Below are 24,641 nucleotides of genomic sequence, written 5' to 3'. Positions count from 1 at the left end.
CCATGTTATCCCCATGAATGAAAGTTAGAAATCTGGGTCTTTTATAAAGTGAATTTTACATCAAATGCTGTTTTTTTGTAAAAAGGCTATTTAAATATTTATTTATTAATTTATTTATAGAAATTTAAAAAATATCATAAATTCTCCAAAAACTGCACAAATGTTGAGTAAAAACATTAACAAACAGAATAAAATTACATTTGTAAAAAAAAAAAAAACTATTATCTTGTTACAAAATTAAATGTTATTTTCTGGGGTCTCTAGAGACCCCAAAACCCAGAGTGTAGACATAAATAAAGACCATCAGAGGGTTAAGCCAGCGCAAATACCTGTGTTTACATCCTGTTTTCGGTTGAAGCCCAAAGTAGTCGATTGCCGAATTCACGCGCATAAGTTTAGTTACCTATGATCACGCGCGTGAACTCGGCAATCGACTACTTTGGGCTTCAACCGAAAAACAGGATGTAAACACAGGTATTTGCGCTGGCTTAAATAACTTCATTTTTATACATATCTTTCACATCTACTGCAGTCAGATTCACTCGTGTTCACTCTGAAGGAATCACTCACATTTTCTGTGCACTTGTAATGACACATCAAGGATGTTAAGAGGCTAAAAGCAGGTTTAATACTTGCCCCATTGAAGTCAACAGGGTGCAAATTTTAAAAATAGAATAACTCGGTGTAGGCAACACCGATTTTTGTCGTTGTTCTCTGTATTGACAGCACTCCAAATGTACAAAAAAATGAGCTCAATGTTAAAATTGACTGGAGTTCTCCTTTAAGCATGCAGTACTAGAGTATTCAGAATTTCCATTAAATAATGTAACCTGTGAACCTCACAGATTGCTTCATTTATAAATCTCAAATTGGACAAATGTGCAAAACTTACTGTCGCATATAGCCAGCCTGTTGCCACCAATAAACTGTGTTGTCCATTTGTGTTGTGTGGCAGCACTGCATTCCTCGAACAGCCGTGATCTTCTAAGAAAGCTGAAATCATAACCCTGTTTGCATGGAAAGATTAAATATAGAAAAATAAACGTGTTGTTTTGTCATGATGGTTCATACTCTATTGGCCTGGATTCTGGTTTTAAGCTTTTTGTCAATATCTTGGGTTGTCCACTGGGAGGTGCTGATGAATCATTGGGTTCTGTCAATTAAAGTCTGTTAAACACATAATGTGTTTACTTCACAAACTTGCAAATACAACTATTTGGGCCTGTCCCAATACCCACACTTGTAGTGTTTGAATAGTGTTATAAAAATGCAAGTGAAGTTTTTACATAGCTTAATTTATACATTTTCATTTTCAATACTTTGCACTTTAAGATAAACTTCTAAATGTCTCCAAGGTAGTCTGTGTGTAGAAGATGGTGCATCCAATTAAGTGATAAAATAAAATGTACAATGTTTTACTCCCAAATTATATGTAAAAATATAATTGCCACTCTAAAGTGTTTTGGGATATACTGTCTGTAAAGGGTACTGAGCTTTGGCATTTATCAGACCTGAAACAAGTTTGCCACTTACTTGTCATGTGCACTTACTCTTAAGTGGCCAAGACCGCAAGTGAGGGTATTGGCACAGGCCCTAAGAGAACTGGGCTATATCCGTAAATGTGTTAGTCCTATAACCTGCACCAGTTTGTGTGCATTTTACAAGGTCCCTGTGGATCTTAAAAAGTCTTTGGTTTTATCAAATTTAAAATCATAAAAAGCCTTAAATATAAATGGTATTACAAAAGCCTGAATTTCAAGAGGTCTTAAGGCTTCTGTACACAGCAGAGTTAAAGCTGCTCTGTGCCTGCTCAAAATGCTGTGTAAAGACATAATGCTGCATAAAAGCAAGACCAGATTATGCCTGCTTTGACCCACCTCAGCTCCTAGAATCAAAGTATACAATTGAAATCGCTGTGTAAATGCATTTATGCCACCTCTGCTCTGAGCAGGAACCTTGGCAGTGTAAATTTGGCATTAAATTGGAGCGGAACACCGCTATATTTCTGCTGTTCCATAAACACCATCTGTCAGAGATTGAATTGTAATTCAGCATGTCTGCTGTTTTTGTCCAGACCAATGTGAGGATCGAACCATATTTTTTAAACTGCTTACATGCATTGTATTAATTGTTAACTGGAGGAACAATAAGAAGCTAATGTGCTTCCTAATGTTTATTAAAAAATTGTAGAATAATAGGGTATCTAGAATATTATATTATATAATCACATTTTGAATGTGTGTGTATATATAAATTAATTGTCATATATATAATATAATTATATTGTATAGTACAATATTACCCTCCCCCAATATGGTATTAATTTACATTTTTTGCAGGCCTTAAAAAAAGATCTTAAAAGCCTTGAATTTAGATTTAAAATGAAACCTACAGATACCGTTCTAACATGAGGATGTAGTTAATAGTGGAAAAGTTAATGTATTTTATAGTATGCTTGAATAAAAATAAAAAAATCATTATGCCGTTTCAATTTTAATTGAAAGTTAATCCAAAATGTGTTTAAAGCACAGTACTGTATCTGAAAGCATAAGTTTTTTTAGTTAATTGAAAAAAAAAAGAAAAAACATATATATATATAATGTGCTGCTCTGAAAGCAGTGAGACTAATGTACATACTGCATTGCACATAGATTTGCAGTAGATCTTATTCTTATCCGTCACAGGTACACACAGCAGTCCTCCATCCTCGGGCAGTGTTGGAGCCATGCAGTTTTTTGGCATTAACGTCCGTAACTCTGCAACGACAGGATATGTTTGTACTTTTATGGATATAAATATTAGCTGTGTTTAACTTGCTGTTTCCTAACTATATTTGAAAGAAATAGAATATATGGTACACATCTGATAATTAGGTGCTGTGCTGTATGTGCAATTTTAAAACATATTAGGATAAGTGATATACCGCACTGTGTTGAAGTTTTGGAAAAATAGCATAGCATGTGATAGCCTATATGCTAAAATATTAAGTAACATAAGGATGAGCTGAAAGGATGTGATGGTTGTTTCTTTCATCTCTTTGATATGTTGTTTGGAAATGTTGTTTTTGGAAGGAGAGATACAGACTTAATTACTTTCGTTTTGTTGCTTCTGGATGATATCAGTCAGCATTTGTAGTTGATTAAAAATTTGTGCGGTTTCATATGTTGTCCATGTATCAGAAACAACTGTTTCCAAACAATTTTTTAAATCCTACAAAAAAAAAAATATATATATATGCAATATTCCAAACTGAAAGTACCATTCTTTTATTACAATTGTTAACATAGTGTTTTAGCTGTCGATACAGAGACGCTGTACCTGAAGGTTTTCGTTGATTTTCTTAAAAGAGAATTCAGTGGAATGGCAGGAAGTATTCTTTCCATGAGCTCTAGTCAAGAGAAACGCTGTAAAAGAACCACAAAGACATCTCAAAATTGTCATAGAGAAATTAGAATCAATTCATTTAAGATTTAACATGAAATATTGTAACCGAAACAATGCTTACCAAAGAGCAAGAAAAGCATCTTCAATGTTCTGCATATTGTTGTAGATTTCATGTTGTTTGTGCTATTGGGAAAAGACTGTGATGTTAACCTCTTAATCTTTCTATTTGGGAAAATATATTGCATCATAGATTAATGTACGCTCATCTTGTTGACCAAATTACAACACACCTGCCTTGAACAATCAGAAGTTTTGAAAGAGTCCGTTTAGTAGTTCATTTTGAGTCAGACAACATGATTTGCTTCCACTATTCAAATAGAATAGACTAACTGCCAAAACAACAATTAGTCTGGAAACCTTCATAACTTAATTTTTTGTTTTCCACATTTGTTTGCTTTGATTTGTTTTGCACCCTGGATTACTGAGTTGTTGTTTTTTTTTACTCAACAGTCTATGGTTTAGTACCTTTTAAAATATAGTATTCTTAATACATAACAACAACATATTATTATTATTATTATTAACCTTTATTTACCCAGGCAAGTCACTTAAAGGGATAGTTCACCCAAAAATGAAAATTAGCCCATGATTTACTCACCCTCAAGTCATCCTACTGTATATGACATTCTTCTTTTAGACAAATACAATCTGAGTTATATAAAAAAATGTCCTGGCTCTTCCAAGCTTTATAATGGCAGTGAATGGCCGTTTCTGTTTTGAAGTCCATAAAAGTGCATCTATCCATCATAAAAGTGATCCACACGGCTCCGGGGGGTTATTAAAGCCCTTCTGAAGAGAAGCCATGCAAGTTGACTTGAGCCACAAGTGTAACGTATGTGTGACATATGATGTAGGAGCATTGTAAATTTAGTCGCCTCTCGCGGTTTAAACAAATAGGGCTGTGCAACAAACTGAAGCTCCTCTTCTATTATATAGAAATCCTCCGACATTTCTCCTCAAAATTTGTAATTCACGACCGGTGTTTTGTTTTGCTCTTTCCTCTGAGCTTCCACGTTCGTCATTACGTTGTGTGTCGAGTCAGGGGTTAGTCTTCCACCGTAAATCGATGCGTATGGCCGTCTGTCGGAAGCCAGTGATAATAGTTTATAAAGTTTTAAAAGTTTTTTAAATGCAGAGATTGAAATATGACTTTAATTTTCATATATATGAAAAATATATGACATTCCATTTATTTGGAGCAGCAAAGCCAAAAGCTGAGCGATTAGATGATCTGGTTGAATATGTGCTAACGTACAGATTCTTTATAAATATATATGTACTTAACTTTATAAATAAAAATACACCAGTTTATTTTCCGTCTAATATGTAATTACGTCCAATTTAAAAGGGAATACAGTTCCCTTGCATTAGTTGCATTAATAATTAGTCTAATAGTCACCGTAGTCAAATAATGGTAAAATAGTGGTTTCAACAAGATATTTCTTGGCTGATGTAGTAAACGTAGATCTATTTCGATACAAAAAAACAAGTCTAGATTTACCTTTCTTCTGAAGATTCATTATATGATCAGTAAAAGTTAAAGAGCTAGAATTAGAAAAAGAGCTAGAGCTTAAGATATTTGTATGAAGATACCACTACCATTCAAAAGTTTGGGGCCAGTCAGATTTTTTTTAAGTTAATACATTTATTCAGACACATTAAACTGATCAGAAGTGACAGTAAAAACTCTTATATTGTTACAAAAGATTTCTGTTTCAAATAAATGCTTTTCTTTTTAACTTAAATCTATTATCTATCAAACAAATCCTGAAAAAGGTCATGTGACACTGATGACTGGAGTAATGGCTGCTGAAAATTCAGCGTTGCCTTCACAGGAAAAAAATACATTCTAAAATACATTACAATGGAAAACAGTTATTTAAAATTTTAATAATATTTCACAATATTACTATTTTACTTTATTTTTTGGTGATCATAAGAGACTTCTTACAGACCTTAATCTTTTGAATGATACTGTATGTCAAGTCAAATTTAAATTGAATTTACAAATGCAATCCCTTATTGTAGGTTCACCTGTTGGCATTCTCTCCATTTGTTGATCTCTTCTGCAGTAACCTTTACTGACTGCGAGTTCAGCTTAAAGTTAATCTGTACTGTATTAGTGTGTTTCAGGCAGTAAAAGTATGTAAGACCGTTGTCAAACAATTCACTAGAGGGAGCACTACTTTTGGGGCTAATGAATATTCACTCTGCAAGAATACCTAGACATTAAGTCATGCCTCAGAGGACTGCTCGCTCAAACAAATTAAATCATAATAATTACTTTCTCCTCTAATTGCTCGTTTGTTTAATTTAAGGATTAATTACTGCAGTACACAGCACGATGACAAAGGCTTTAACTAAACTCATTTCACTTGATTGTAGAGTCTTTAGTTCATTGTGTCTTTGAGGGAGAATGCTGTTTTAATGAGAGCTCTCCTGTTGTGGCTTAAGAGGTTTGGAAGGGATGATTGTATGCCTGTGATGTCCTAACCTATTCTTTAAGTATCTCCACATAAAAGCGGCTTAAACCCAGCTTTACATTATTAAATGTTTAATGCCCAGCCACTGGCCTGCATGCCAAAAAGAGTGGCACTTTTCTGTCATTGTCATCAAACATTTGTTGAGTACTTAAAGCTACTTATTGCAATGTAATTCTTTTTCAGCCAAATAATTGGGGTTGTGTTCATTTTGCATTTTAGTAATGACTTTCAAACTAAAGGATTTATGTCTAGCAATATAAGAAAATTAAAATGTTGCTGCTCAAGTTTGAGAACTTGGGAAAAAATGTTGCATTTTTCTGATTTTAATTACTGAGCATAAATCATAGTTCTTTATCTATTTTCAGTCTGAGGCAATTAACTGTGAGAGCCTGGCAGAGGGACAAATGTGAATGCTTTTCATGTTGTGTTAGGACAACCGCTGCCTAAACCGTTTTATACACAAATTAGCAGATAATGTTTCTGAAACAATGTGTACATCAGTGTGCTTGGGTGGTTTTGTTTGACTCATTTCAGTGGCATCTTTTATTTAAATGGAAGATGGTAATACAAAGAAATCAATGTGAGAAAGACAGGGAGAGATGTGAGGTGTGCTCAGGCGCTTTGTGAATCATAAAACATGTTCTCTCTGGAATTTGGAGGCCTGGGACCTCCGCCAACACACTGTCACATCTGAAACCACGGATGTACTCACTAATATCTCAGAGAGGTTGTTGATGCTAATGAGTGTCTAAGGGGCATTTACAGATTAATATTTTTTTTTAAATACGATCTTAAAAAGGTTCTTTCTTGTAAGGTCCCCCCCCCCCCTGGCTTTTTATGGTTACCTTTTTTAAAAATTTAGAATATAATGTATTGGAAAAGTATAGACACATCTTGTCACATACAAATTGAATTTTGTTTTTCACTCAAAGCTGTTTTTGAAGTTTTGCACTAGTAAACAACTCATTTAATATTTTAGAATACTTTTATAAAGTTTTAGAAGTGAAGACCGAACATACCATTGCACGTGTAGGCCAACATCTATATTATTATCCTCCATATGACATTCTACCCTTGAGTTATAGTTTTAATTTAACTTTACACATAAATAGGACTATTTGAATAACTCATAAAAGTGCCTGGATTGAGCAAGATCCCTATTAGATTCTATCTCTTCTTTTTGTCATAAGCACTTGATTGGCCTATTGTGACAGGGAATTAAATGAAGATACTGATCAGATTGAATTAATTTTTCGTCACCGAATAAAAAATAAATAATTTTTATCTCACAATTCTGACTTCTTTGCAACACAATTCTGACTTTTTTCTCTGAATTGTGTTTATATCTTGCAATTTCTGTCTTTATAACTCGCAATTGCGAGTTTATATCCTGCAATTCTTTCTTTTTTTTTCTCAGAAATGCGAGTTATGAAGTCACAATTAAACTCACTATTTTAAAGGTTTTTATTTTAAAATATGTCCCTGATCCATAAACTTTGATAAGTTAGCCTTTACAATTATTTAATTTTCTTAGCTATAGTAAGCTTAGCTACCCTGAATGTTAAATGTTGCATTATTTGACACATTTTAAATCAGTAATGTCAGTGTAAAGGCTCATTCAGTCCAAGAACAGTAACTATAAAGATAACTATAACAATAACTAAATTAGTGTCCACACCAACACACAATATTGTTCTGTTTATCCTTAGTGCGTGTTGCAGTCTTCCGCTTTAAATGTTTCAACTCTTTAAAGCAGGATTACTTCTGATTGGCTGTTAATGTTTCTATCATTGATCAGCTGGGGGGAAAATCATTCTGAAAAGTGATTCCAATAACATCACTTCTCTGTGCCATTATTATTATAGTTGTGGTGTGTGAACTCTTTTTTTTAATTTTTAATTTTTTTAATTTAGAACGATTTTTAGACCTATATCTTTATCATTATCGTTATAGTCATTTTCCTTGGTGTGAACGGGCCTTAAATCAGCAAACCTTCATTGCTGAAGTGTCCAGACTTTCCTCGCTGTCATCAATTTAAAATGGTTTGTGTGGCAACGACAAGAGATAGAGAAAACGATAGAGGCAACGATAGAGAAAAGTATAAAAGAGACAAAAGTAGACTTAAAAAAGGGAGTATAAGGAAGGAGGGTTTGGTTAATAGCATGCCTTAAGCAGTATACTCAACGGAGAAATTTGTGTAGCTGGGAATTTGGCATGGACTGAGTGTTGGCCAATCATTGTTATAGAAGGTCCCAGGCAGTAATCTATCCAATATGCCCCCACAGCTGGAAACCTTCTCTGATGTATGCTTGGATAGAGGAGCTCAAGGGCAAATTCTGATGCAAGGCCTCACAAGGGCCATGGTATTTATAGACTTGGCATAAAACAGAAGGAGTGAGGGTTCATGATACCTCAACACAGGCTAACTTACTCAAGGGAAGGGATTGAGAAGGATTCTTTCTTTTCCCTCTTCTCACCTTTTTCAGTCAAAAAGACCTTTATCAAATTAAATAGTAATTGCTGTTCTGTGTTGAGCTTCCACAAATCAGACATGAATGCCTGTTTGAAATGTAACAATACAGTACCTGTCAAAAGTTTGGAAACTTTACCATTTTTTAATGTTTTATTTAATTAAAAATACAGTAAAAAGAGTTATATTGTGAAACACCATTACAATGTAAAACAATTGTTTTGTATTTTAATAAATTTATTTTAAATAAATTAAAAAAAATTATGCTTGTCACCATCGTACTCAAGCATTTGGTACTCAAGAAACTTTTATTATTATTATCGTCAATGTTGAAAATAGTTTTTGGAAACAATGATCAAATATTTGTGATAAGATTTAAAAAAAGAGAAAAATTTATAATTTTATTCATCAAGGATGCATTAAATTGATCAAAAGTGACAGTAAAGACATAATCTTACAAAAGATTTCTATTTAATAAATGCTTTAATACATTTTATAAATAAGTAATAAATGCCATTCATTGAGCTTTCTGTTCATCAAAGAATCCAGAATATTTTTTTACAGTTTCCACAAAAATGTTAGGGAGTACAACTGTTTTCAAAATTGATAATAATAATAAGAAATGTTTCCTGAGCAGCAAATCAGCGTATTAGAATGATTTCTGAAGGATCATGTGAGGCTGGAGACTGGAGTAATGATGCTGAAAATTCAGCTTTGCCATCACAGGAATTAATTACATTTTAAAATATATTCAAATATAAAACAGTTATTTTAATTTGTAATAATATTTCACAGTATGCCGTGGGGAGCAAATGAGATTTCTTTCAAAAACAGTCAAATTAAATTGTAATGTTTCTAAACTTTTGACAGGTACTGTACTGTATATTCCAATGCTATCTCACGTACGAATTCGTACGAGTGATTAAAAGGTGGCTAATTCGTACAAATTCGTACAACCTCACTTGTACGATTTGTCTAAAGCCAAGTTAGGTTTAGGGGCAGGATCAGGGGAATTCACACGAATTGGACAACTCGTAAAATATGTACGATTTAGCAAAAATCGTACTAATTCGTACGAGTGAGGTTGTATGAATTCGTACAAATTAGCCACCTCATAAAATTCGTATGAATCGCCGTGAGATCAGGTTGTATATTCTCAATTTTTCAGCACATAGAAGCTTTTGAATGGTTTGAACGATAAATGTTAATAACTTTTTCTTTTTTTTTCCAAAAGGATAGCGTTGCAGCACAGTTTAGTAAGATACTGGAAACTTTGAGTTTACCGAATGGCCTACTTAATTGTTCACCTAATGTTAGCACTAGCAGTGCGTACAATTTGCATTTGCAATAAAATTTGTCAATATGACAGCATAGCATATGCTGTCATTCATTCATCATTGTTGTGATCAGCATTTAAAATGAAAGAAGAGGTAGAGACTATTTTTGAATGTCCCAGGTAAGATTCAGTCACCTTTGGGATTAAATTATGAGTCAAATCCACCCTTGGGCATTCTAAGCATATAGCATTTTCTGCTCTATGAGTGGTGCAAAGCAGTAAAGAACCAAGAAAACGGCCATGTCACAGCTGCTTTGGCTCAAAGCTGCGAACGTGGAGGAAAAGGAAAAAAAAAAAACCCTGCTGGCATTTCAACACCAGCACACCTTAGCCAATGCTTGGTTAAGCATCCTTCTCCAGTGCTTTCCTAATTCTAAATGTCACCAGTGTCCTTAATGCTTTTACACCCTTTCCATCAGAAAAGCCATTTCTTTGGGTTGGGGCTTCATTGGCTTCTCACTTCATGTCCCATAATCATTTTTATCTTTGAGTTTCTAGATTGGTCTGTTGTAGAAAATCACTGGCACAATCAACATCATTTGCCATTTTTCAAAATTTATTTTTTTCCTGTGATGGCAAAGCTGAATTTTCAGCATTGTTACTCCAGTCTTCAGTGTCACACGATCCTTACAAATCATTCTAATATGCTGATTTGCTGCTCAAGATACTTTTCTTATTATCCTTGTTAAAATGGTTGTGCTGCTTAATATTTGTGTGCAAAAATGATACATTTTTTTCAGGGTTCTTTGAATAAAAGTTAAAAATAACAATGTAATTTTTTACAATGTAAAAGTATTTTCTGTCGCTTTTGATCGATTTAATGCATACTTGCTGAATGGCAGTAAAAATTTAAATGATTATAGATGCAACACACTGCCAACTATAACTATATTATGGTCTCAGGTTTGTCTTGTTGGTTGTTAAAAAATAAGATTTAGATATCACAAATCAGATTATCCTAGACATTCCAAGGACTAGATTGAAATTGAGTGGTGATCGGGCATTTGCTGTGGCACCTCCAAAGCGCTGAATAATCTACCTTTACACCTTAGACTGGCTCCCTCTTTAGGTTATTTTAAACGAAATCTGAAATTGCATTTGCTAGAATTAGCGTTTGGTTCAGTACTGTAGGTTAATTGGTAAGAGGCTCTTTACAGATGTTTGTTAGTCATTGTTTTGTCTGAAAAAAAAAAAAAAAAAAAAACATTTTATGATGTAATTTTATTGTGTGACTGTGCAGCACATTGGTCAACATCACGTTGTTTTAATTGTGCTTTATAAATAAAGTAAATGAATGAAATAATATATTTGTGTAGGATATCAACAGATGTTGGTAGACAATCAGTGGCTTAAGCTTTGTGGTAATGTTAATTTAGACTATATTTCTTTCAATCTCTGGATTGACTTTTTAATCAAAACGCCCAACTAGATCACAGACTAGGTCATTTTTAAAAGCAAAACTTTGTTAAATGTAAATATGCCTTGAGTGGCTTTAATGCATATACTTTGTAGCACATGCAATCCCTCATCCCAAACATAGCATCATCCATATAGTGCAGCCAGTGTGCGTGACATCTGCAAACCTGCAGTGCGCAAAGAGCTGTGTAATGAAGCATATAGTGACCCAGTTTAATCTACCCAATGACTATATTTTCATATAGTTACATAGTCACTTCCCCCACTAAAGCTTTTATGCCGCCTCACAATACTTGTGTGAAGTGATTTTTTTTTTTTTTTTTTTAATCTCCAGTAGTGCAGGCAAGTTGAACGAACACTATTATTTTATTATTTTGAAGTCAGAGTAATTCACTGTAAAATGCAATTCCTTGATATTTTTTTCATGAAGGATGCTAGTTGTACTTGTTAAGGATGTGCAAAATGCAGGGAGAAAATGAGACCATTTGATACTGAAAAAACATAGAGTGAGTAAATATACCATTCTACCAAATTATAACTAACAGATATCAACAAAGAAACATACTTAAAGGTATAGCTAATCCTAAAATTTATATTTTCATTTATACTTGTCATTTCAAACCTTTACAATTTTCTTTCCTCTGTAAAACACAAAATAAGATATTTTGGAACCGTTTTGGTGCCCAATGACTTCCATTGTATGGACAAAAAAAACTCTCAAACACTCAAAGTTGTACAGTTCTGGAACGGACATGAGGGTGGGTAAATGATGACAGAATTTTCATTTTTGGGTGAACTATCCCTTTAATATGCACCAAACTATCATAGAGACCTTCATATTGTGTATAATAATGGGAATATTGCTCACAGCAGGTGATTTGAAGTCTCTCGCTGCTAATTTGATTGGATTTGTTTGTTTAGCACCATATTTTCTGTTCCGTGCATGCCCTTTGCCATTATCGTTGTGGGGAATTGATTTTGTGTTCTTATTAGAAGCACAGCAGGCCTCAGTTGAGATCCACCTCCATCGGTTGCATCTGTCAGCCTGGTGTGCTGGGGATGACTGTTACAGTAAATGGCTCATGTGAAATCTTGACAGGTATGAGGTCAACTTTTTATTTTTTTAACCAAGGGCAAGCTTTTAACATCATCTGTACTACAATACAAGGACGACTATGTAGTGCATTTCTGAGAACGCGTGTGCTCGAGTATACCATGTGAATGTTGGGGTTCATAGACCAAACTATGCAGAAAAATAGCTTTTTCTGAACCATTCTGACCCCCATTAGACTACAACAGGATAGATCTGGCTTGTGGTTTGGATTCTGTTAGAAATCTTACCTAATGGAGGAATCTAGGTTTCCTTGAATTGTTGGGGCCAGTTATACTACAGTTTTATAGCGACTGTACATTATACTGAAAGTTTAATTTAACATTTTTAACTTCTAAAAGAGAATCTCTCCTCTGTGAAGTTTCCTTTGGATGTGATTTGAATGTGAGCACATTCGTTGGCTTGTGGCATGCTTCACTATTTTCTTTAATTGGATTCTTCATTAGAGCGCAGAGCAGAGAGGAAATGCAAGGATGATGGGACATTTGACAGCTGTGAGATGTGCATTGTCCTTAACATCATTGTAAGCCTTACTCGTGTATTATAGCTGTCACAAATCTCAACGTGCCACACCTACATTTTTGCAAAACTCCAAACATGTATATGTACAATTCACTACAGTGTCTAGCTGAAATGAACACTACTGTAGAAGCAGTAAAACAGCAACTCTTTTTTCCCTCCCCTTTTCACACAGATTATGACTATGGGGAAGATTATTGATTAATAAAGAAAGATTTTTGCACAGTTCCTTGCACAATACTATATTCTGACCTCAACACTTTTACTATAGAGCATAATTTGTAAACGAATACATTTTGACATCACATAACCAGCTCTATATGCTGAGCTGTTCTGATGTAGTAAACTTGCTCAGTAGCTCACCTGAATCAGCATTGCACATGTGAAATGGAGCACTTGGGCTTGAAATACAAGTCAGAATAAAAGAGCTTAAAGACTAGAAGCAAGCTAAAAGGACATGGCTGCTTCAGAAAATGCGTTTTTATTTCACATTATTTTCAAACACAGTAGAACTATAGCCTTTTAGCGCTACTCATCGGACATTATGTATTGTACAACAACCAACGTGCCATATTCACATTCATCTGTTTCGGATGAAACTGAACTCCTATTTAGTGCCACTCAATGGACATTAAACTAATTAATGGGAATTATCGCAAAACAAGCAAGAAGCAATGTAGTATATTTTTGCAGAAATGTTGTCGCAGGCATGGTTTTCCAGTTAGCCTTAGTTGTCTTTTTGAGACTTATTCAGTCTTAGAGGTGGTGGTATACCAGTAGACACAATAAACCGGTAGAAATTTGTCAACTGGTTGAAAACTGGTTGATCGTCTTTATCGCGGTTACTTTTATGTGAAGTTGCCGTCCTGCGCTGTCACAAAAGCTTATCATTCGAATGTGTTTTTAAGCTTGCACTTTAAAAACAAGTGATTTTAAACCGTTCAAACTAGTGCTGTAGCGGTGCGTCAATGACGCGTCGACGTCAAAATTACGTCGACGTCATATTTTTTGCGTCGACGCTTCTTTATTTATTTATTTTTTATTTTTTTGCACCATTCCCGGAGGTACAGCTCGCCACACACACACCGCCTGCCGTGTTATTCTGTCATGTTTTCTCCCTTTCTTTCCAAACCGCGACAAACACCAGTCTCCTTTCTCTGCAGAATGCCATAAATCCGCTCAACCAATCACAGCGCACCATTCCACGCATTGTAAACAGTAACGGTGGCACTTTGAATACACCCGGCATCCTAGTTTTCCTTATCTACTTTGCACTTTTTGATCATCAAACAAACAAAAAAAATTATACATTTGACGGCATTGATGAACCTGTGGTGGATTCTGCCGTAGGGAAGAAATGTAAGCCATCGAAATCTAATCATTTACGTGAGGAGATTAAGAAGATGAGGCACGCGGGAGGAAGAGAAATGCCGACTGTTGCTTGTTCTCACACGACAGCATCAAACTTCTGTTGAATGCTGACACGTTAACCACAGGGGATCTTTTAAAAAACTTTCAAATCTTGTACTCAGTCAACGAAAACCGAGCAGGACCAAGCCATTTTACAGCTGATCGCCGTCAAAAAAGTTCAGAAGGTATTTCTTAGCGATGGCTGATTGAATGTAGCCTATGTTTAATCCAGTACGTGCCTGTACAGTATATAAGATTAGTATTGACCGAGTTCAGAGACTTTTAACATATCTTTTGCATTTCTCATCCAAACAACGTCAAACTTGGCACTGTACTTACTCGTGCCCAGACAGCTGTCGAGTTTGAAATCCGTCGGAGTAACGGTTCGACAGAGATATGCGAATAACAGACAGGATAATTAATTCCAATTAGTCGTTAGATTAGTCGACTAATCGATGAAATAATCGCCCGACTAATCGTTTAATTAATAATCGTTTACCCCAGCCCTAGTTCAAGCACAGTAAGCAGCGAAACAGAACACTTTTTGTATATGTGCTGAGAGACGGTTTCTGAGCACACACACCTGAAACGCGTGCAGATAAAGAAATGTCTGAGTTCCATTTGGTGCTATATTGGGCTTGAGCGGTCAAATATACACACCCATGTGTCAAAACGCCCGTCTTTGCGAGTTAACAAGTAAACATTTTACGTTTATGTTTTAAGTGAGCATAAACAGTTTGGTTGTGAAGTGACAGCAGCCTAATACCTGCTGCCATCTGTGCCATTAATGTTAATCAAACAATCTCTCATTGCTCTTGACTTAATCACATTTGTAACTTTAATATGAATGTAAATTTATGTAGTAATTCTATTTCTAGTGCTTACTGTTTTTCAGGTGGTTCTATTTCATTTGTGTTTATTGTAGTCTTTTGTCCTATTGCTTGTAATTCATTTGTGTTTTTGTTCTTATTTTAGAACTGACTGGTGTTTTGCCCTCTAACCCGTTTCACTTTACCATTTTTACCCATGTTAAATGAAGGTATCCATCAGGAACATATGGACAGGATGAGCACAGATGGCATTTCGATGCCTAACTTCTCTCTGCTTGCAGGCCCAGATAAGCCTCACACTCCATCTCAGCCCCAGATGTGACTGGCTCTTTGGGGATTCCTCCTATTTTAAGAGACACTGGAGTTGTTCTTATCACTGAAAGCCTCTTATTCCCATACTCAGCCTTTAATATGAAATAGAATTTCCAATATTCCTAATTATGCATTGCATATAGCACAGAATTCCCCAGTATTGATTTACAGAGCACAGTTCTTATCTTTGTGTTTATGCATGTGGGTCGCTCATGTGCACATCATGTTCGGGGTCAGAGAGATAAGAAGGAAAACAGACAGGAGACGACATACTGTGTGGGAACAGAGAATACTTCCCATGAATGGAGAAGTGTGGTGGTTTTAGACCCAGCAGGGGTCTGTTATTGTAACACTCTAATGATAATCTGAGATAAAAACAGCTTTTCTCACAGAGGACCTCTTAGTATAAAGTATAGGGTAATTTATTGTACTTTTCTTTGATATTGGAAATTGTATATCCTTATGGAGAGGTAATTAACTCTTGTAGGTGTGATTATTATGCTTTTAAACACAATATAAATTGTGACTCTGTTGGTGATTGAAGATGTAAGGACAGTGAAAATACCAGAGATGGATAGGCTTACATGCAGAGATCTGATTTCGACCGCAAAAATGGTTTGCTTGATATTTTTAGCCATTCAAATGGAAGTGAAATATAAGCTGGTGGCAGTGTGGTTAATAAAGGGATAGTTCGCCCAAAATATGAAGACTGTCATCATTTACTCACCCTCATTTTGTTCCAAACCTGTTTGACTTTCTTTGTCCCGTGGGAACACAAAAGTCTTCTTCTTACAGAGGTTAACTGTTACAGAAGCATTTAGGAAAGACAGTTGCTAAACTGATTAGAAATTGTGGCAGCCTTTTCCAAGTCTTTATGAGAACAAATGAATTAAAACACTGTGCAGTGTTTGTGTCTGTACATACTAAGGTCAGTGGTTCAAAGCTTTTGTAGGGCGCCAATTGTGATGATACATTGGGGCTCTAATTAAAACTAAAGGTTCCTCTTTTTACACTATGCATAGCAGTTCTGCCCTTGAGTATCAAAAATTGTGCAAATTGCTCCAGGGTTGCTACAATACTGCATTTTGTTCTCTCTATAATGTATAGAGAGTAATAAAGCTGATGTAAGCAGCTCACATTTATTTCAGTATTGACATTTTCTATTCAATAAGTCTGACTGATTCCAGACAATTGTTTAGTGTGTTTTTTTAGCTATAGTTTGGAGTTAAGGTTCTGTGTTCATGTAAATTCATTACCATTTGGATGTAAATGTTTCCCCTCCTCATGCAAGTTAGTTTTCATGATTATCAAGTTTGCAATAATTCTCAGTAGCTCACTTGCAATAATCATTTTAGGTTACACTCTATTATAAGGTGTCCGTGTTACAGTGTAATTATACTGAGTAATAATAATTAACTGCACTTACTATAGGGTAAGGATTAGGCTGTGGTTTAGGATTTGTTGCATCATGTAATTATTGACTATTTATATTTATAGTAATTGCTATAACTACATGTAACATTTGTAACAACACTAAAATAAAATGTTACCCATTGTATTATCTATGTCTTTTATTTAAGAATCTACTCAATGTAGTAACCCAGAAATCACTTAATTTTGAAGTGTTAATGTGCTGTTAATGTGCTGCTTATGTGTTTGGTGTGAATCTGACCTAACAACACTTTTACTACTATAAAGGGCCTTATTGTCCTTAAAAAAAAAAAAAAAAAAAAAAAAATGTAATAAAGTTTTGAAGGTTAAATGTCAAGGCTTTTCCAGCCAGCATTCTAAGAAATGCTCTAGAGTCTGAACTCGTGTCTTTGGATACTAGGACTGGCATTCATCAAGCTGCCACTTCAAAACTCTTCAATACCAGTCACCTTCACTCCCAGCACTCCATTCCTCTTATAGCTATTTAAATGAAACTGTAATTACTGAAATCCTGTATTGCTTTTTTGTACGATTAACAATTTACTGTACAACAACATTTCTGAATCCTGCTCAGGTTTGATGAATTGTCCTAAGGTAAAATATTTGGATCTTCTCAACAATTAGTGCTGGGTTGATTACTTACAAATTGCAATCTGTCACTGATTCCAAATTACATGATAAATATTGTAGTTAGTAATGTAATTCATCATGACATTACACAGTTTAGGTAATATAATCAGACTAATTTTAGATTACTTTTAACCTAACTCGTTTATCACATTGAAATGAATAGGATAATAGTGTATCATATTGATATAAAAATACAAAGAGAAAGAAAATCTATTTATTAAAGTAAATACATTACATTACATCAGAGTTTCCGAAACTGGGGTTCGTAAAGGAGCTGCAAGGTTTTGTAAATTTAATGAAAAGCTAATAATTAAATAAGTCATACACATTTAAAATTAAAATGAATCATTTTTAAATAATACAAATAGTTTGAAAGCCTTCCAAAGACAATTGCAATACAATTACTGAGTGATAATACAAATAAAAATAAATTTGTTTGTCAGTTGATTCGAAATGCAATATTGAGAAAACACTCTTTAAAAGACAAATGCTTTGTGGCGTCTGAATTTTTTGTAATTATAGCCACCTAGTGGCTGGTCTGTGTGTGGAATTTCACCAAACTAGAAGACTTTCTGAGTGTATATAAGCATCACGCTTTTTAGAAAGGAAAATTTAAAACATGAAAAAGAAGAGTTATAGGGAGAATCAAATGAATGATTTAAAGCCATTGTGTGAATAGTATGCACTGTCAACAGCCACCTCCACTTCGGTTTCAGTTTTGAAAAGGAGAAGTCTTATTTCTTAGAAATTATTAATTGAATTATTCATACCATTTTCAACAAGAACTTTGAAAAAAGGTTTAATGACATGAAAATGTCAAGAGGTGTAGGCTTCAAGTAAAAAGTATTTAAATCTTTTCTTTGCACTTTGAATGCACAGCTTAAATGGATAGTCACTTACTCACCCTCAAGTTGTTATAAACCTCTATGAGTTTCTTTCTTATGCTGAATACAAAATAAATTAACGATGAAGAATGTTGGAAACCAAATAGTTGTGGGGCACCATTGACTTCCATAGTATTTTCTTCCCATACTATTTAAGTCAGTGGAACTTTTTGGTTACCCATATTCTTCAAAATATCTTCCTTTTTGTTCCGCTGAATGAAGAAATTTATAAAGGTTTGGATCAACTTGAGGATGCGTAAAAATTTTGTGTGAACTATCCCTTTAAATGAGCTACCCCAACCCCCATATTAATTATTATATAATTATCTATCACAAAAAATATTTTATACAAAATATTTTATATATATATTTATGGATATTAGGAAAGTATCTCTAGTTGCTCAATCTGACATGAGAAAATTTGCTTTTTCATTCAAAGGTCAATATGTATTTATTTATTTATCTATTGCTGATGTGGATATAAAATATGAGGGTCTAAATGAGTTATTTTATTTCTTTTTTTAGTCATATGGAAATAAATTGGCTTATTGTATGTTGGTTATGCCATATTGGCTTTTTTAAATTAATAACATAATATTAAATAGTTCATCATATAAGAGGTGAATTAAAGATTTTTGTATTAATGTATTTTTGAACACATTAAATCTCACATTATAAAACAGCACTGCTTGGATTACTTCTACTTAAAATCATGTGAAAGGGGTGTCGCAAATTGATCCTTGTTTGCAGTGAGTGGCTTTTATCCTTTGCACAATTCACATGTATATCTGTGTAGAGCATTAACATGCTAATGAAAAACTCAATAATCAATCGGTGTTATGAATACACAGCTCTATAAACATATGCTTACCATGTCAAAAGAAGTTGGGATACCTGAAAAAAAAGAAGAAAAAAAAAGAATCTCCTATATATCTTTCTTTTTGTGATTTTTGAAGCTTCAAATCACTGAAATCAATAAATCAACGGGCTGAAAACCATTACTTAGAATTATAGGCAAGCCACCATATGGGAATAAGCTGACACAATCATGAAAGCAGCCTTCATTATAGCCTATTGACTAAACTGCCAAGGAGTTAAGCTTGCGAAAAACCCACTAGACAAACACGTAGAATAAACACTGCACTGAAAGAGAAAGACAGTGGAAAGGCAATAGAGAAAGTTGTAACTTAAAGTGAAATATATCCTCAGCTAATAGGATTAGAGCAACAACAGGATGTTATTAAAAACTGGACACTGGAAGAGTCATTGAAAGAAAGGTCGATCTGATGCGATTTCACTGTTCTTTTCAAAAGTACTGCAAGGTTTTTCTTAAGTAGTTTTTCAAGAGTTTAATTTTATAACCTCAAGGTTTGCAGGTGTATTAAAATAAATGACACATGCTGCATTTCTCAGACAGTCCTCTGGGTGTCAGTGTGGTTTTGTCCATGTGGCTCTGGCATCTGTGATCCTGGCATTACCGCCTTCCCTAAACACACATATTTTCCTGTTTCTCCGCCACATCACAAATCTGTGAGAAATTAATCACTGAAATGCATTGTAAAACCTATGATTGGGCAACATTGCTCATCAACCAAATGTTATTGTGGTCCTATCATTTGTTGTTTCCTCCAGTAGCCTACAACACTCTCTGAAGTGACGATCCAAGAGTCCTCTCTTGAGTCCAGAATCTCTTCCACTTTCCTCAGCAATAATACAATGCAGTGTCTGTAGTCCAAATGAGCCTTTTTGGACAAAGCCAGGGCCAGGAACTGCCAGAGACACACACTTTCTCTTTTTCTCTCAGTGATTTTTTTCACTTCCTCTCTCCATCCATTTCTCCCTCTCTCACACACACTCATTCACCCACACACATGTAAAGCAGGTCATTAGTATGCTTGTTGGTCACCTCTCTTTATCAGAAGTGTAACCAAGCTTTATTGAAAAACAAGCCAATCAGCAAGGATGTTGTCATTTGGAATTTGGTATTTTTGGACATGACTTTCAGCTCACATTCTCATTTTCCTGTGTAATATATCTCGCAGACACATACTTGATCAAGTCCCTCTTTATGTGAATGGTAGAAAGGAAAAGCTGAATGTAAGTAGCATGCATCTGCAGTGATCATTAAAGGCTTGCGCAACAAAATGTATCAAATCTGACAGCAAATCATAAACATTGCTGTCTGATTAATGGTCGCTGCTACTGTTGCTCATACTTGTAGTTAACACTTGTAGCTAATCTGAAATCTTAAAAGTATTAAACTTCGGTCCTTAATGCTTCTTGCACCATTTGCGTTACAGTCAGAATGCCAGTAAGAAACAACCGAGAGCACCTTAGAAATATCTCACTAAAAGTGCAGTCACATTTAAAGTTCGAAATAGTTTTGCTGTCGAATTAGTTCTCAATAGGTATCCACTAGTGTTGTCACGATACTGGAATTTCCAACTTCAATACATACCTCGAAAAATATCAATATTCAATACCATTTTCGATACCACATGGAAAACCTTTTTGATAATTTGAGTAATTTTGTTGTAATAGCTTACACATAGCACAGGGAGGCTTTATTTTGAATCGATGAACTACACTCTTAAGAAAAATGGTTCCAAACGGTACCAAATTAGTGTTCTTTGGCTTGTAACAATAGCAGAACCTTTTTTTATAAGGTTCCATGAAGAACCATGCTTTGAAAGTGCTATATAGGATCTTAATGGTGTTATAAATAACCTTTTCAATGATATTTATTTTCATTAATATTAGTATCTTCGTATTATTCATATTACTATTATAAAAATGTTTTGTATAACTTATTTATTAATATTGTTTTTTTAGCCCTCTGTCTGCCTGGTCTTATATATTGTTGCTTCTATTTGGGTTTTACATTAAAAAAATAAAATAAAATAAAAATGTTGTTCAATTAGGTGCTTTTATTTTTTATTGACATGGCAGATTGTAGCAAACATTACAGTGTTCTTACAACAGAGGTTAGCTGAATACATTAATAAATAACAATTGACATTGAACACGATAGATGTAATAAATACCAAGTTCCAGTGACATATCTTCACAATCCCCTATGATGTCTTTACGTCCTTCATTATGTGTGTATTCTGAGCAGTTTCTCTCTGCAGATGATGAGGTTATGATACGTGAGTGACAGCATCTGAAATACAAAATTGAGTTTAGAGTTACATTGTGTCTCTACCATTTGATTATGTAAAAACAATTGTTTATGAAGGCCAAAATTAGCAAAAATTGACAGTATGAGGTCATTACCATGTTAAAAGGGAAAGGTGATATAAAGTCATGATATAGCTTTAATGTTTTTTTGTGACTGGGTATGTTTAGGCATAAAATCATAATTAAAAGAATCAAACAGTGTGGATCATAAATTCCATATCTCTGTTACTTAAGGCCCTTTCACACCGAGTCCGAAATTATTGCATGCGTTTTTTCGCATTCATGATTCGGTGGCTCTGAATTGTCAAAACACCATTCAAAATGCTTGCTACGGATGCGAAAAACACAGAAAATCAAACCTGATTCGAATTTTTTTTTGACGGACGAAAGTTTCGGAGGCAATCGTGATTGACATAAAGTGAGGTCGTATTTATTTTTTAACGTGCGAAAATTTCGGACTCAGTGTGCAAGGGCCTTTACTTTGTGAAGAAGAGAAAATGAGTATCCTTAACTGAACATAGCTGCTCACACTTACATGTTCTGTTAAACTAAAATGTCAAAAAAGACATGATTGTTAGGAAATGATTGTTACAATTTTCAAGTCTGTCCCTCACAGCCTCATTTTCATACCTGTAATGGCGCTGCTCTGAATAAGGTCTATAGCTGAGCTCTAGAATATCAGTAATGAGGAGGCTTTGACAGTTACAGATTTAAAAAACAAAAAAGCGGGAATAAAGAACCCTAAACTCTAACACAAAGAACCATTTCAGCATATAAAGGGTTCTTCATGATTATACGGTACAAAATAGAACTGTTACTACATGTAAAGAACCTTTAAAGAACCATCTTTTTTTAAAGTGTACATTTACAAATAAAATAAACAAGTAAACAGTCAGTAATAAAACAAGTACAAATAAATAGCAAACGATAGCACAAATAAATACAATAGAATAAAGAGACAAATGAAATAAACATGCCTTTGAGTTTTTCAGGTGGATCTAACAGCAGTATTCAGATAAGAAATACTACATAAATAAAATAAAATGTAAAATAACATTAGATTAGATAAAACAGATTAATGCTTACAATTAAAGTTACAAAAGTTATTCAGTCAAGAGCAGTGAGTGATTTTCTCTTTGTCTTTTGTTGTTCGGATAAACATATTAGGCTGCTGTCTCTTTAAGAGCCTATGCACGGGTCCAATATATTGTTACACAACATGCGTTCCCTATCAGTCTGTCACGTTTGACGTTAATCGTCAGTGACTGATGAATTGGGCTCTAAGACGAGATACCAATTCGTCAGGCACTGATGATTAATGCAGAGATGTTCACAAGTCTTTCATCTGAAATCCGAGTCAGATGCAAAGTTTTTGCGGAGTTTAACTCGTCTCAACAATGCTTTTGGGAAATGCACCCCAGATCATCTTAACAAACTACATAGCAACATATTTTATAAATGACAATAACAATATTATAAATAAAATAACAACACAGTACTAGTAATAACTTGGCAACTACAAGTCAACTTATTCTCCTAACCCGAACCCTAACACCTAACAGTCTACTACAGTCTACTAATACTCTAATGAGATTTAGTTGACATGTAGTTGCAAAGTTCCTTATAGTTAGTAGAATGTCTAGTGGACTATCAAATAGTGGGACCGTATTAATATATAATTCACCTGGTGTGCTGTTCACAAGTAGTGTAGGGTTAGGAAGGTTGACTAGTCAAATGCCAATCATATAATTAATTTAAATGGGATGAATTTAGTGATGTAGCTTCTTCAGAAGGCTTTTAGCAGGCTGAGAGTGTGTTTTGCTTTAACATGCTGTTACACTGTCAGAGAAGTTTTATCTCTAAATTCATCCCATTTAAAGCGCCGCCACTACAGCCATCAAAACACCGCTTGTGTAACAAATTTGTCGCACTCGGTAATAAATTTCAAGACAGTTACTGTCAGTCTTCAGATCGCCCACTGTGAGCAATGTTCCCGTTTTAATGCATAATGCATTGGTCTCCATTTTTGTGAGAACTGTGATAGTTTTATGCAATGAAAGGTTATAGGCATTTATCCAGTTTATTTGTTGAATACCTGCCAGAAGGACCATGCAGTCTGCCTATGTCTTTAAATGTTAGTTGATGTACACATTAAGACTAATTTTGGGGTCTTGCATTATGTCACGCATATTGAGCATTGTTAATTGCAGTATGGAGCCTCTAATGCACTACACAACTTTAAACGTCGTCAGATCGCTGTGCTGTTTAGACTACACGACTTGCTCTGGAGTCTTGAAGTCGTGGTGTTCACACTACGTGACACTACGTAAATGATCTGCAACAGGGGGTTACACACTACACGAGCTGACAACAACTCTGTTACCCAATGACTCTATCTGGTCCCCAAATCACGTTTTGTCATGAAAACACACGCGAGAAGTGGAATGGGAAATGATGCAAAATAGGAGTTGTCTATTTCAAAATGGACGCCGGGACAAAATTGGCACACGCGGGCAGCAGGTTGTCGACAGCTCCAGATATCTAGCATGCTAGATATTTGTCTGGCGTCGGCGAGTTTTCAGCAAGCGTTTTTGATGCGTCGTTTAGTATTTCACACAAGATTGGCGAGCGCGGATCACCCGAGATTTGCACGCGATTACAGCCCGACCTGTCGGCGAGCTCGTTAACTTGCAAATCGGGCTTAAAATCCTGTAGTGTGAACTAGGCATAAGGGGACATGGTGGTGGAATAAATAAGAGATGGAATCTAAAATAATACGTCAATGCGTTTGCGTTCTCTCTCCAAAAAAATGGCATTCCCTGAGAATCTTTGCGTTTGTTAGCAAAACTTTTGTGTTCTTTGTGAGTGAATGCAAGGTTTCTCGGGGGAACACAAACATTTTGCGAGCGAACGCAAAGTTTCTTGGGGAACAGAGTATGTGAGCGGAAAGAATTTGCGCTTCACGCTCAAAGCATTTCATAATTACTCCGCTCAAGCTCCGCTCTGGGTGTACAATTTTCCGCTCCTCGCTCGCTCCCCACGCCGTCCTTAATACGTCTCGCTCCGGTTTCGCTCCAAGTTTGTATTCTTTTTTTTTTTCAAATAACACCAACCTCTGATCAGAAGATGCATGTACTGTAAAACGAATACGCAGTACTAAGAGAAGAACATCCACATACTTTATT

At 34.9% G+C, this 24,641-nt stretch overlaps 2 protein-coding genes across 2 annotated transcripts in view; one reads left to right on the top strand and one right to left on the bottom strand.

The window, feature by feature from the left end:
- LOC308681836 (uncharacterized protein) overlaps window positions 1-3,608 on the bottom strand; it is a 6,819-nt gene extending 3,211 nt beyond the window's left edge. The window contains exons 1-5 of the mRNA XM_081351011.1: window positions 3,506-3,608; window positions 3,319-3,404; window positions 3,093-3,210; window positions 2,638-2,756; window positions 893-1,007 (exon numbers count right to left, since the gene is read on the bottom strand). Coding sequence (XP_081207137.1) covers window positions 893-1,007; window positions 2,638-2,756; window positions 3,093-3,210; window positions 3,319-3,404; window positions 3,506-3,557 — 490 coding nt within the window. The 5' untranslated portion in view covers window positions 3,558-3,608. The remainder of the gene's footprint in view (window positions 1-892; window positions 1,008-2,637; window positions 2,757-3,092; window positions 3,211-3,318; window positions 3,405-3,505) is intronic.
- LOC308681834 (coiled-coil domain-containing protein 172-like) overlaps window positions 1-16,028 on the top strand; it is a 27,662-nt gene extending 11,634 nt beyond the window's left edge. Inside the window, exon 8 of the mRNA XM_081351007.1 lies at window positions 15,229-16,028. Within this exon, the coding sequence (XP_081207133.1) occupies window positions 15,229-15,258 (30 nt within the window). The 3' untranslated portion in view covers window positions 15,259-16,028. The remainder of the gene's footprint in view (window positions 1-15,228) is intronic.
- The last annotated feature ends 8,613 nt before the right edge of the window (window positions 16,029-24,641 follow it).

Source organism: Scardinius erythrophthalmus (genome assembly GCF_964197995.2).
Source record: "Scardinius erythrophthalmus genome assembly, chromosome: 21".
In the NCBI taxonomy this organism is placed as follows: domain Eukaryota; kingdom Metazoa; phylum Chordata; class Actinopteri; order Cypriniformes; family Leuciscidae; genus Scardinius; species Scardinius erythrophthalmus.
Note: the sequence above shows the minus strand (reverse complement) of the source record. Positions and strands in the feature narration are given on the sequence as shown.